At 41.1% G+C, this 14,529-nt stretch overlaps 1 protein-coding gene across 7 annotated transcripts in view; it reads left to right on the top strand.

Annotated features, from left to right (window-relative positions):
- Positions 1–8,364, top strand: part of SLC24A2 (solute carrier family 24 member 2) — a 108,397-nt gene extending 100,033 nt beyond the window's left edge. For all 7 annotated transcript variants that reach the window (XM_072358911.1, XM_072358906.1, XM_072358907.1 and 4 more), the window contains one exon: positions 1,028–8,364. In XM_072358911.1, coding sequence (XP_072215012.1) covers positions 1,028–1,277 — 250 coding nt within the window. In that variant the 3' untranslated portion in view covers positions 1,278–8,364. The remainder of the gene's footprint in view (positions 1–1,027) is intronic.
- Positions 8,365–14,529: the final 6,165 nt, after the last annotated feature.

The following is a 14,529-nucleotide window of genomic DNA, read 5'->3' as shown; positions in this document are numbered from 1 at the left end:
TTTTTTTTTTTTTTCTTTTTCCCATTAGTCCAGAATCAGGAAGGGTTTGAAATAAATTCCTCTAGCAACAGACCAGCAAGGCTTCTGAAAACCTTATGCATTACAGAGTTTTTCAGTCTAGAGCATGTAAGGTTCATGGAAGAACTTTTCTCTTTGGCAATACTTCATTTCTGTAATATATGTTTTGTCTTCCTAGCAGCAGAAATGTTGTTGTCCTGTGGCACAGTCTGCTAGACTTAGCGCCTGAACAACTGAAATGGCACAGTGTAGCTGCGGTTTGGTTTAGTTAGCATTGAGGCTGTAGTGAATTATTCTCTCTTGAGCTGCTTATTCAAAGCTTGAATGTTGTGAGCTTCTGACAGCTCTCTTCATGCATTCTAAGCCTGCTAAGCTCTGATCGGGGGCTTAAATATTTATTTCAGCTTGACATCCTCCTGAGGGATGTTGCCTCATTCTGTGGCATCAGAGATGAGAAATGTAATGACAGTAAACACAGAAATAGAAATTAAGCTAAGGTTCATCTGAAGTTCACATTTTTGCACAGGCTTTATGGTAAATGTGCATCATGACTTTGAAAGTCTGAACTTAGGGGGTAATGCCTTCTGGAGTGCTGGTTCTTTATGGGAAGGACACATTGGGTAAGCCACCCTTCTGCTGGTGGGCTCTTGGAAAGGAACATGAAGTAGGTTCTTGTGCAGATGGTGTGAAGTCCTGAAACAAACAAAAGAGTCTCCCTGCTCACAGGCAGGTGTCCAATGATTTCTTCCAGCTGGGGGAAATACCATTCACCAATGTCATGATGAAAGGAGAGTGAGGAGCCTGAATCTCATGCTACCACAAGCATGTTGATAAATCAGATTTATGCACACATTAGAAGATTTCATGCCTCATTTTATGCATGAAGCTTCTGGTTGCATTTTGAAGTGCCTCCGGAAACTTTCTGTTTCCTATTTCTAGATCTCTGCTGTGTTTTCAATTCCTCTATTTCTTTTTCTTATTTTTATTTTCTTTTTTTTCTTTTTAACAGCCTTCCTCTCCCATGGCTCCTGTATGCTGTGATTAACAACTTCTCCCCAGTGACTGTCAGCAGCAATGGTCTGTTCTGCGCGATCGTCCTCCTCTTCATCATGCTGCTCTTTGTCATCCTCTCCATCGCTTTCTGCAAGTGGAGGATGAACAAATTCCTGGGCTTTCTCATGTTTGGGCTTTATTTCGTGTTCCTGATTGTCAGCGTCCTCCTGGAGGACAAAGTGATCCAGTGTCCTGTCTCCATCTAGTGGAAAGTGCTAATTCTTGAGAAACAGAGTTATAGATGTTTATTTATGCAGTATATATATATATACGTATATATATCAAAATGAAATGGGAAAAAATAAAAATTAAAAAAAAAAAAAAAGAAGAAAAAAAAAAAGGAAAAAAAAAAGAAAAAGCCACTATGGAAGAAATTGTAAATCTCCTACCATTCAGTTTTCAAAGAGAGAAAGAAAGAGAGGACCTTGGAGTAAAGACTGATTGCTGCAGAGCAGTGCACTCACACATGGAGCTGAGGCCAGCTGTACCGAGGTGTTCTTCGCTGGCTGCAGAGCAACCTCGCCACTCAGCACTGGGGATGCTGCACACGCACTGAGAGGGTGAAAGCTAATCTTTCTCCACTGCCTATGGTACACATCCGCAGACTTCTTTTTCTCTGTCATAGTACACACAGATATACAGAGTACTCATTTCTTTAAGCTATAATCTTTTAAAGGGGAATGCTAATACTGACTCTGGGGAGGCACTGCCTCCCACACTTATCTGATGATCTCCTGATGCTGCTGAGTGGAAAGTGTTTGCTGAGTGCTTGATTCACAGGGAAGGAAGATCTTGCACGTCTCTTCGCTGAGATGGACTCACATGTGATTTCAGCAGTGCCAGGGAGTTACCAGTGGTTTGGTCATCTGCATCACAGGACTACAAAGGCCATCAGCAGGATGTCAATGATGATTTATTACATCTTGCAAAGCTCTTCAGACTGCTGAAACCCCAGTGCTAGCACTGAAGGGACTGTGTTGGCTGACCAATATATGACTGATGCAGATTTTCACTCTATTCACAGGCGAGGCCTGTCTGGGGATTTCTGTCTGGGGATTTGCTGTTTTCTTTAATACCAGTGCAGCATGCAAAGCGATGATACAACTGATATGTGAACACAGCATTTTTTTCTAACGCAGCAATACTACCAACAGTACCAATGGCTTTCAGATGCTGTTACCATGATGAGTTTGCCTTTTGATGCCAGAAGTAAAAGGCTAATTTGCTTGTGCATAGTATTTCATACAGAAAATAGAGATAGTTGTAAAATGGCAGCCTAATTGCTGAAGTGGATATATACTTTACAAACTGTCTTTCTCCATTACTTGAAGCGTGAAGACCTTCACAGCTACAGATAGTCATTATTGAAAGAAATACTCAGCTGCTGTACAGATATGAGGCAGTTCATTTTGCTCATATAAGTCTTTGTACTAGGTATGAAAAAATAGTTTAAAAATAGTGGAACTGCAGGAAACCTATGTGAAAAATATTCATTACTGCTGGAAGTGTGAATGTCCAAAGAAGCCTGGAAAGGAGTGAAAATGCAATATTCTTTTACTGAAATCCTGAGAGGAGGAGGAGGAGGATGTCCAAAGCTAGAATAAATAAATATATATATATATATATAATAACAATAAGGAGAGAGAAAGCAATGCAGTGTTCATGTTTCCTGGATGATTAAAAAGCAGGAGAACTGGAACAGGTGTTAAGAAATTATTCCAGATACTCAGTGTTTGTTTCTTCAAGTCTTTCTTTGCAGTTAGAGTTCATGAAATTTCAGTATATGTCTGTGACCTGTTTCAACATCGTTTTGTATTCGTATTGTGCTCACAATGACATTGTAATGCTCACAGCTGTGTAACAGGAGGCTCAGCACATTTTGTCTCGTCTGTTTTTCTGATGCTGTCATCATGCTTTCCTGCCTGTGTCCCTTGCTATTTGCTTTTCACTCATCCCTTTGTTGTTATTGTATTCCTGTTATGTGTGTTTGTATATAACAGTAGCTGGCTAAAGAATAAGAACTTGAGAGAAAGCAATGGTAGAGAAAACATTAAGAAATGCACATTAAAAACTACTGAAATATTACTATTGTGAGATATTATGAAAAAAAGTGAAATATTACTGAGCAAAAGCAAGAAAACTAGGAGTTGCAATGTCTGTTCCTCATGTCTTATTCTAAATTAAGTCCTAGTTAAAGAATTGCATTCAGAAGCAGCATTGGATCTTCAGCATATACTTGCAGTATCTCTTGCTTCTTAGTGAACTTTGGTGCAAGCTTTTCTCTCATTAGGAGCAAAAAACTGTAGCTGTATTTAAGATCCTTTGTTGCTCCAGAATCATCACCTGTATTAACCGTAGCTCTACAGACCTCTTAATGTTTGTTTCTGTGTATGTGTGTACATAAGGGGAACATAGGTACAGACATACCTACAGTGCCCTCTGCTGAAAAGAACAGCAGTTCTGCAAAAGAAAATCCATGACTCAAATTCTGAGCTCAAATGGAGCCGGTGTCCCAAGAAACAAAGCTGACTCTGCAGTAGAGCCTGCCCTGGGAGAACCACCAAATACTTTCTGTTTCTGCTGACAGTGCTCAAGGCAGCTTTTGGTGTGACCCAAGTGATTCTTTCCCAGGTGAGCAGTGTAAGGCAGTGTGACCTATGAGAGCATGTGCAGGATTGAGATGGGTCTGTGCAGTGTACATGGCCACGTAGAATGTACAGAATGCTTAGATTAACTGGCTTACATTTTAGATCAAGAAACCAAGGGATGCCAAGAGTCTGATCTCTGTTCAGTGTATTACTCTGTTTTGGAATATATATACATACATATATATATATATATATTATTTATTTATTTTTGTTTTGTTTTGTTTTGATTGTTTATTTTTTCTTCTTCACATACATGGCCATTGCAGGGTAATCCCTGGAATGAAAAGGAAAAAACCTTCAGGCAGCAGCAGTGGAGTGCCTGCCCCACTGAGGGCAGGCTGGGAGTGAGGAGTAAGAGTTGAAAGCCCTGCACACTGCGAGCATGTCATTCCAAAGATGGCATGATTACAGGCTGGAGGTATAACTGTGTGTGTAGGGCTAGGGCTGCTGTTCTATAATGGCATTCATACACTGTTAAAATAACTGACTCATTTCTTTCCTGAAGGGTGCTGTCTTTGTCTGCTTGCCCCTATCAACACATTTATCTTGGGAGGTATTAGAAGTAATTTTCTTCCCCTCAGGAAGGAGACAGCTCACAGCTCCCATTGCCTTGCATCTGCTGGGCGGGTCATTATTCAAGCAGCAGGGTAACTGCTGCTAAGGCAGCTCAGCTCCAGAGATAGGGGAGATTTCAGGTCTGCGGTGCTTCTAGGAGAGGCTGGCTCTGAAAGCCACTTGTAGAATTCCTGGAACGAACTTGCAGGATAACTGTGTACTCTTTGGAAATAAGACAGTATCTGTTCTGGTAGGGTAAAGAGGGAGAGAATGGAGACCCGTCTTCCCACACAGGAGAAATTTGAAAGCTGTGAAGTGTGGAGCTGAACGAGAAGCTGAGAGCTGCAGCAGCAGTCACTGTGTGCCCAGAGCATGCCAGTTGCTAAGACACCCCTTTTTCAAAGCGAGAGCAGATTTACCATGGGATGAATCGTCAAAGTTTAACTTCACCCTTTTCTTTCAGAAATCACTGTTTTCCCAGCAGAAGGTGCTCCCCACTGTCCATAACCATTTCGCTCTAGGATGTGTGAACATTTCTCAGCATTGTACACCTAGAAATCAAATAGCTATTTTCATTCAGAAAAAGGTCTGAATTACTTTATTAGGGAACTGGTCCCTCAGACAGCCTGAGTCCTGCATTGCATTACTCCTCATGGAAGTCTGATGATCATGTGCTCATATGCCTGAGCTTATTTATTCAGCTGATCATGATCTCTCAAGGCATAAAAGTATTATCAATATCAAAATTGGCATTAAAATAAAAATCTTGTTATTGCTTAGTGTTTTCTGGCCAGCCCCAGGTTGGCAGCGTGGTAAGGTAGTAGACAATAAGGCTTCAGGTTGAGTAGCGAGCTCTCCATGGCATCCCCACACCTGAGCAGAGCTGGTGTTGGACATTATTTTTGGAAGGGATTTCCAGTAACATTCGAGTAAGGTCATGAATCAGATTATAACCTGTTGTGCTCATTTTTAGCACTGACATTGTTGGAATTAAAGAAGAGAATGCAAAATACCATTAAAGCCCTGCAAGAATGTGCTGTTTTACACACACATGCAGAAGAAGAAAATAATAAAAAAGCCAGCTTCCATTTGCAGAAGATACTGTTGTAGAACCAGTAGGGTAGATACTACAGAAGCGTAGTGAGAAGTGTGATCTGAAGATGATCTCTTCAAGAGCTACATGTAGGCATGGAAAAAATCTTTCAGCAAATGCCTGAGCATTTCTTAGTTGTCTGTTTTACTGAGAGGTAGTGCTTTTGTGTAGTGCAGACAGGCTCTCTCTGCCTGTATGCCTATACCTATTTATTCAGTAGATGTTGATGTCTGAGTAATCCTCATGAAACATGAAGCACAGTGAGTGACAAAGCAACTTATCTAACTGCCATTTGATGTTTGTACTGGCAATGAACCTGCCGTGTAATTTCCATATATGCTACTCTGAAGTAGTTTATGGTAACTGTCACTCATGGTACCATTGTGTGTGGATATGAAGGTCCATAAAGAGGTAGATTAAATCTGTGGTTATTCCAAGTACTATAAGAAATAGATGCTTAGAAATATTTGTACCTTTTGGGCGTTTTTTAAGGGATTATTTCTCTGGTTGTCTTTTACTTCTTCACATATTTTGAGAAAGAGCAGAAATACATTTATTTCTTTTCTTTTTTTTTTTTTTTAATGATTCTCCTCTCAGTTGTAATTCCTTAAGATAGCATCTTGGGATCCATATAACTTATGCTCTGAATGAAATATGAGTCTGTATCAAATGGGTTTATTTAACATATAACAAAGAAATAATCCCTTCTCCAACAACCAGCCCATTGAAATCCAGACAATTTCTGCCAGTTACTTGGACAAGAGACAGGTTTTTATCCTAGGATCCTGTATTTCATAAATGCAGTCCTGCAACACACTAATTTGTTCTGGGGGCTGTATTAAAGGAGGAAAAAAAGGCATTCCCTTGTATTCTTGGAAAACATTTTACCTCTCCTAAATAACAGCGACACAGCTAACTGAGAAAGAGGAGTGGTTAGTTCCTCTGAACAGGTTATTCTTATTTTCCTGAAAAGTTTGATGCAGTTCTTGCATCAAGTTGTAGCAGAAGATACATCGGCAAATGGTGATTCACAGACTTGCAAATGGGATAGTTTGCACTGAGATGCATGGAGCAGAGTCCGTCAGATGTGGGCTTCGCTCCTGGGCGATGTTAAGGTTGTTTCTTCTCGGATCTCTTGCTATTTATGGGAATATCATCACTGAGATATTAGTCATATATATATATTAGCCATATATTCCTTTTGGGCTGGGTAGATGAACTTCCAGCCTGAAGTTAGTGCGCCATTGGATACAGAAGTCATATGTGTATCACAGTCCCATAGTCCAGATAAGTAATGTGGACCTGCTGTGTGTTGCTAATGGTCAGTGTACGGTATCTCAGGACTTGTTCACCTGGATGTGTGCAGGCAGCTCACACTTTCTCCTTGCCCATGAGCCAGCCTGGCTGGATGTAAGCCATCTCTTCTCCAGAAGCCATGTAGTCACCTGAGCCCTTGCTCCTGGTCAGCCAGATATGAGTCAGCCCCAGCCTAGAAGCCATGTAACCACTTAGAGCACATGTAGAAGAGGTGCGCAGCTGGGCACTCATTCCCAAATGAGCCATAAGTAGCCAAGGACAAGACTGAGTAAGGAATGATGCAGGTAGAAAATGGAAAGTGAACTTTACATTCATGTAGATTAATTGCAAATTCACCCCTCATCAAACACAAAACCAATCTAAACAACAAAATTTGTATGTGTTTTGAAAGATCTTGCACTTTACTAGTTTGTTTTGTTGTTTTTTTTTTTTTACTTTCATTTTAAGTCACATAGTTGTCTTAATGCAAAGAGAAGCCATAAAAGCCCAGAAGACTAGCTTCGGGTTTCTAAATAAGGGGATAATTAATTTTAAAGTGAAGAATCCATTTCACATCTTTAAGGTATGATGTAAAATACCATCGAACAAATGTACAGTAAAGCAGGATCTGGTTTTGCCTTAGTGGAGCTGTGAGTAAGTCAGAGGGAGTTTGCTCATACTCTTGAGATTCCCTGTGAGACTGTACAAAATGCTGCACACTGCCTTGCAGCAGGAGCTCAGTCCTGCCATCCATGTTCACCCCAGAAGAAGGAATACAATGCTCGCAGAGTCAGGCCCAAGGACGCAATTAAATCCTCCTGTTACTCCAACACATTGTCCCACCAAGACCACTGTAAAGGAAGGCTCCCATACTTCAGGAAGAGCATGTGATCCAGGTTATTCCTGTCACATCTTTTCTAGCAAATAAATAAAGGCGAAATAGGAAGAAATAAAAAAAGAAAATGGTAAGTATTTCATGGTCAAATCACAAATCAAACAGTTCTTTTAATCCTCTGTCAAAATTAGGTCAAGTCAAAGGGAATTTGTTTGGTTTTGTGTTCATTTCCATTACCAAGATCTCTGTTACACAGTCCTATTTTTGCAGTCCTGACTCTGGGGAGTTGATTCCCGCGAGTGGGAATTATTTCTGTCATTAGAGATGGCAAGATCAGGCCTCTGCGTTGTCGTGTGAAAGTAACCGTAGCATGCTATAACTGACAATCAGATGCTATTTTTGTAATACAGATTTTTTAGCTTGATTGTTTCAATTTGTAGTTTTCATACTTTTCCATCTCTCATTTTCAACTTACTGCGATAAAAACCTGATGTCCCCAATCTTATTCATCTCAAATATTAAATAAATCTGTTACTGTGGAAGTTGGTCCAAGCAAGCCCCAGAAAATTCCAGTTTTTCTCTTGTGTTCATGTGTATGGATCATTACTCACTATATGAAATTCTCTTATCTCTGAATCACTGTATTCTCTGTGAGTATAAGTTTGTACATAGTATGAAAGTTATATTTGTTTGTACATAGGCTCTCGGAAATAATCCCTTCTATCAACAGTCCTACTTCACTGCATCTACAGAATGTTTCACTGTGTTGTGTACACTTTTTCCACATAAATATGTGGACCTTATGATATTGATACAGCTCTTCATCTAAATCACTTTATGTAATTGAGTTGTCTAAGTGTGAATAACAATAACAACAATAAATAATAATAAAAAGGCTTGGTGGTCTGTCACTTTGCTCATTATTTCCTGTCTTAATTTTCTTGGATCCAGCATGGCTTCGAAAATAATAGTTTCTTAACTGCTTGCTGAATGGGGATCTGCATGACTACTTTTAATTGTAGATGTTAAAGCGTCACTCAGTGCCTCTTGCCAAGTCACTGTCCTGCCTGCTGTGCATACACAGAGCAAAGAGAATATTTGTGTTTGAGTGAGCTTACAATTTAGTTAAATGGGAATTTTTCACTAAAATCCCAGCGTGAGTCTACCAGACAGCAACTTCCTGAAGCTTGTCTGTTGACCCATTTGGGCTGAGTTTCCCTGCAGTTCACTGATTTGTTTGCTTTCAGTTTCTTTTAAAAGCAGCTCTTTAGTTTTGCACCTTGTTGACTGCTCAGTCTTACATCCTTGTAAACTAGGATATTTGGTTTTTTTTCTTTTTAAAGTCTGTGGCTTGATGAAAGATGCTTTCAAAGGAAAGAACGTTCTTTAACAGTTAACAGCAAAAGAAGATCAGTAATATTAATAAATTCCTATAATCAAGCACTCTTTCCAGCAAAGAGGACATCACAAGTTATACAGGGCACTCTGCAATTCTATTTGATCAAAGAGACCTTATTACTTACTGTTCTGTAGTAGCCCAGATCTTCCTTCATAGTGAGTTAAGATATGACGAAGTGTTGTGCAAAACTTAAAGTTCCAGGGCTCATAGAGATCTTTAATTCATCTTTGACCAAAACTTTAAAAATGTTGGTTGGAAAAGCACAAGTAGTTTACAAGTACAGTATGCATTAACAGTGGTGTCCTGAGATATTCGTGCCTGCTGTCACTACTCTTTAAAGGAGGCAGAAGGTTTGAAATCCTTTACTACTACAGCGTGCCTTGGAGGTGCAGGGGAGGAAGAAAAACATGTTAAGTCACCTCCTCAGTCCTCTCCAGGAGAATGATGGATAGTTTCCTCTGCTGCAGGCAAGTACTTCACTGCCTCATCCACCACATCTACTAAAAACAAACCTCTGCTCACTCGCTATTGCTCTTTTGTTGACAAGGGCTTTTGTTTGGAGGGGTCACTGGCAGGGAGAAAAGTGATGTGTGCTGTTAAAACTGAGTATTTGATCCCTTCTCTGGGAAGGCTTCAGAGCTTCTCTTTAAAACAGGGAATTCCATCTCTTTCAGCACCTCTCTCAGAGAAAAATATCTGTGCCAAACCCTTGTAGAGAACACAGAGATACAGATTATATACACAGGGTGTTTGAATCATCCTGTCATCTCCTGTATATGCAGATTTCCTTAACAGTGTCTGGTGTGACATTCACTTATTGTGTGCAAGGGTCTCGGGGGGCACAGAGGTGGCAGTGATTAGGCCTTAAATCTACAGTAATTCTCCCCGAAGCCACAAATGCAAAAGGTACATGGCATCAAGTTAGGCATTTCATTAACAGACTGGCAGACTCGAATGAGCCAGAGTTACCTCCAGAAGTCTTCTTGGGTACCTGCAGCCATGTTTCACCTTTCTACAGGCAATGATGTCTGCAAATGTGTGCAAATACAAACCCTCCGCTACAGCTTTCCCCAGACAGCTGCATTAGATGTACAAAAATGGGACATGCTTGTTCCTCAGTAATGGGCGAGTGCCTGCAGCAGAGCTGGTTCTGAGCCTTGAAGGAGGTCTGGCTTGCAGTTTGAGGGGTATTGCCAGGGACAGCAGGCCACAGAGCTGAACATTTAGTTCCAGGAAGAGAGCAGAGAACAGGATGTGTGGGTATGGAGGGAAGCATGAGGAAAACTGATAAGAAAGTTATCAGTTATAATTTGTTTCTAGAATTACTCATTAGACTGCTTTCCTTCCTGTCTCCCTGCAGACTGGTTTAATTGTACTGTGAAGTGACAGTACGGTTTTCAGTTTGGTGACAGCAAAAAACACAGACCTCACATGCTTATTTCATATTCCTGGCTATTAACTAGGTTGAGGGAAAAGGAAAACCACTCAAGAATTTTCTGTCTCCCTGTGAACATCTATACCTACACATGACATCACTTCCCATATACTTGTCCTGATACCATGCCATGCTGTCAGGGTCGATTTGGGCTCCCAGGGCAATGACCAGCTTTCACTAACCTGGCATCTGCATTTTCTTGTCTCAGGCACTGCAGCACGTCTCACAACACACCAGACTCTTCAGAAGGGTTAGTTTTGGTACTGGAAAACTTGTATCCATCCAGGGCAATGAGCTGAATGGTTCAGTGTTTATGGGCTATCAGAAGCGTCAGTGAATTCCTTAGCTCATTGGAGAAAAAGAAGAAAAAAATTAAAGGAAAAAGGTCTATTGAAACCTGCTAGCTTGTTGTCCTGGGAAAGGCAAAAACAAACACAGTGGAGCCAAATCTGCCCCCTTTTCTACTGCTCTAGGCCTCTCCACACCCCTGCCATCTCCACTCCCCACACTGCCCAGTCCCTGAAATAAAGGCTGTCATAAAAAGGTACTCCATGGTCAAAGTTAGGCAATGCCCAGAGCACAAGGATCTTAAGTCCTGTTTAAAACCCAGGCAGTGGGAAGGACCCTCACCACAGCCCTGGACAAATAAGAGTGAAATAGCTCTAATGCAACCCTGATTCTCAGCTTGAAGATTTTATTTAAACCTCAGAGGTTTTTTACTTTTTCAGCTAAATTAGTAACTCAAGCCACCTGTGTCTTTGTAATCTATTGGACCCCAAGGAGAAGTGTAGTTTTGCTTACAGAAAAGAGCAGAGTAGGGGAATGATGCCAACAAAGTACTTCTCCAGGTGCACCTCAGGCACTGCTGTCCTCCAGACGAGGCCAGTTTGCCCACCTGGCAGCATGATTCGTGCTACTTTTAGCTGTCCTTGGGACCAGTAAGTAGATGAAAGTACAGAGGTGAGGGTTAGCTCTACTGTCATGGAAGGAAAAGGGAGAAACTTTCATTAGTGTTGCATGTCCTCATTCATTTCACAGTAGGTTTGTGCCCAAGTCTGGGTACCAGGAGGAAGGTGACACTAATTTACGTGCACTCAGTGTTTAACCTACCTTGGTGAAGTCAACAGTCCTGGCTTACAGAAGGGAAATAGAAAAAAAATATATATGTGTGTGTGTATTGGCTGAAGCAGCTGTAGCCACAGAATTCAAGATACAGGACTTATGAGGTCTCTGGCAGTAGGCAAAAAAGCTGTTTGCCAGCCACCAGTTCTACCACAAACTGCATCAGGAAGAGCTCGGCTCACTGCTCTCCCAGAGAAGCACTGCTCCTAGGAAGTGCCAAGGGAGGCAGGTGTATTGCAGCACAAGGTCATGTCCTCAGTGCACATGAGCAGTCTCATCTGGATTAATAAACGGCACCACATGGCTGCCAGAGCCCTCGTTTTCTTGGAATTACATCAATACCAAAGTGTCCAGCAGCAGGTGTGTTTGAGGACACTTGCAGGCAATCACCCCTGCTGTCAAGGAGACAACAATAAAACCCCAAATGCAGGAGAGAGCAATGTGCAACCAAGGCACACAGAGTAAGCAGTGTGTTCTTGTTCCAAATTTACACTTACCTTAGCATTATGGCAGCTGTTCTACTCACCAGCCAAAATTCCTGCTGGCAACCTTGCAACCAAAGCATCATCCTCTGGGCTGAATGTCACAGAATAAGGGCAGCAATGGGGAATTGATAGAGAGCACTGACTACCTCTGCCGATAAAAAGCAGGTCCCTACACAAAATCCTGTGTTTCTCCACATTACCACTGTGAAAAGTCTTCCTCACCTGTCCCAGGGAGGACAAAGGGGGTTGGCCTAGATGATGAGCCTGCTTGTCTTCATTAACTGCACAGCAAGTGGCTTCTTAACTGGAGCCACGTAGGCTGCATTTCCTCAGCCCCACAGCATACTTAGGAAGACCTGCAGTTGTTGTTTTTCTACACTGACCACTATTTCCCTAAATGCGTGACATTTGACTCAGTTGTATTATTTCCTCAGAAGTAGATGGTGGAGGTGCCCACATACCAGGAGGACCCTGAGTGAAAACACTCATCTGGCCATCATCATCAGATGCATGAACTCTCAATGCAACACAGAACACTGACCAACAGGATGCAAGCAGTGATGTGTCCAGCTCAGTTGCACCTGAAGGTGCATTGAGGCCGCACTGCCTATTCCCTGATGGCAGCCAATGAGTCTGCAGCAAAGAGGCTTTGTAGTCCTTCAGAAGAAAGAACAGGGAATTACATGATCATTTAGAACCTACATGGAAATACAAACAGCAAAGTCCTTAGTGAATCTGTTTTTTTCTGTAGGTTAGCACCCTCTTTAATGCCAGTTAAAATGCAGGTATCTTGAATGAACTAGCAACTAGGAAATCCAAGCTAATTTAGGACAAGTTGTTTTTCTAGCCACAACTCCACTTTTTTTCCCCCTGAATTTTCATTTACAGAGGACAGAGTTTGTCTCAAGAGCTTATGCCTTCATTTGGGTCCTGAAAAGCCTGATTAAGTAGAAATAGAAAAAATCAAGTCAGTCATTTTGAACTGAAATCTCACGCAAGTAGTAGCCAACACCTGCGTGTATGAATTTATTGCTAGGAAGGTACTCCGCACACTGATGGAGAGGTGTTTTCTGTGGTGTAAGACAAATGGCATCTGTTTCATGGTATCAAAGTTGCAAACAGAATTAGTGCCTAGAATCTTGGCTATTTGGAGTATTTTAAACAGTGAAAAATACATTTTTTTATTTTTTTTTAATCAGAATTACAAAACAGGTATTAAAATATTTCTGTGATTTATTGCATTTAATGTCCTTCACTGGGAGAAAACTTCAAATAGCAGCGTCCTTTTAATTTACAGGTACACATCTCTATATCCATTCTCTGTATGTTGGTTAGTATGTGTTACATCCATCAGACTGCTGAAGACCTAGATATTTGCCTTGTGTAACTGTCTTGCTTGCCTATGTTTTTTAGCCCGTGAGTACTGAGTTCTTGAGGTTACAGCTCCTCTTCTGCATTTATGCTTCAGCTAGTGAAAAGCTCTATTACTTTTTTTGTTGTACTCAAACCTCCTGCAATAATGCTTAACTTTGTAAGCTAGTGAGCACGTGCTTTAGAGCAAGAGTCTCCTCTGGCATAAGGTGACACCTTACACTGAGCTACAGCAAGAAGATATACCTACACCTATGGGGGATGAAATCTTGGTTTCTTTGCACTGACTGGCCCCATTAACATCTTTCTGCCCTCACACTCTGTTAACTGAGGTGCTGTAGCTAATGTAGGTTGAAAACGTAGCAGAACAATAATATGTATTTCCTATGTGCACTATTAGGACAAGGTAGCTTTTACACTTTAAAAATAAAATGCTGCTGGAAAGTAGTGTAAATTTTTCAATGCAATATACTCTAATTGACAGAGTTTGAGTTAAGCAACATCTCTTAAATACAGTGTTCCTTCTACAAGCTCTCTTTAATCTAATTCCACATGCTCTATTAGGCATTTCAGCTTTCTTTTCACAGCAGCTGGTGAAAACTCATGAGAAATGGTTATCTCCTGTCCCCAAGATGCTTATAAAAAAATATGTTTTGTATTTCCATAATTGCTTCTTTTTATGGGAAGGTACTTCTTAAGTAAAATATGTTCCATACTTGAAGGTGGAAAAGCTCTTATGTGTTCCCCAAATGTGAAATAAATGTTCCTTCAACAGCTCTGAAGAAGCATCTATTCACTTTACCTTCAGTGCCTCTGTACGAAGAACAATGGCAAAATGTTCAGGAAGGAGAACTCAGTGACCAGGTTCTCTAAATCCTCAGAATCAAAGCTGCAGACAGCACAGCTCTGCCACATGACTGATGATCACCCCGTGGGTACAGAGATAAGAGGTCAAGAGGAGAATGTAAAAGCAGGTAGGGAATATAGCAGGGAGGGGAACATCTTAATTTCTGCATGATGCAGCATCTCATTTTGTTTCGTCATCACCGTAATAATTTACCCCCATTTAACTACTGTGCATAGCTCCTTCCTAAGCCTGTATTCTCTTTGATATTGTGGTGCAGACTGAGTAAACTGTCCAGCTAGACTTTCCCACAGCCCATTCTCTACAGGCCTCTACAAAAAACAAAAACAAAAACAAAAACAAAGACTAGTTAAT

Source organism: Excalfactoria chinensis, chromosome Z (genome assembly GCF_039878825.1).
Source record: "Excalfactoria chinensis isolate bCotChi1 chromosome Z, bCotChi1.hap2, whole genome shotgun sequence".
Taxonomy (NCBI): Eukaryota; Metazoa; Chordata; class Aves; order Galliformes; family Phasianidae; genus Excalfactoria; species Excalfactoria chinensis.
The sequence above is the reverse complement of the archived record's forward strand: the minus strand, read 5'-3'. Positions and strand labels throughout refer to the sequence as shown.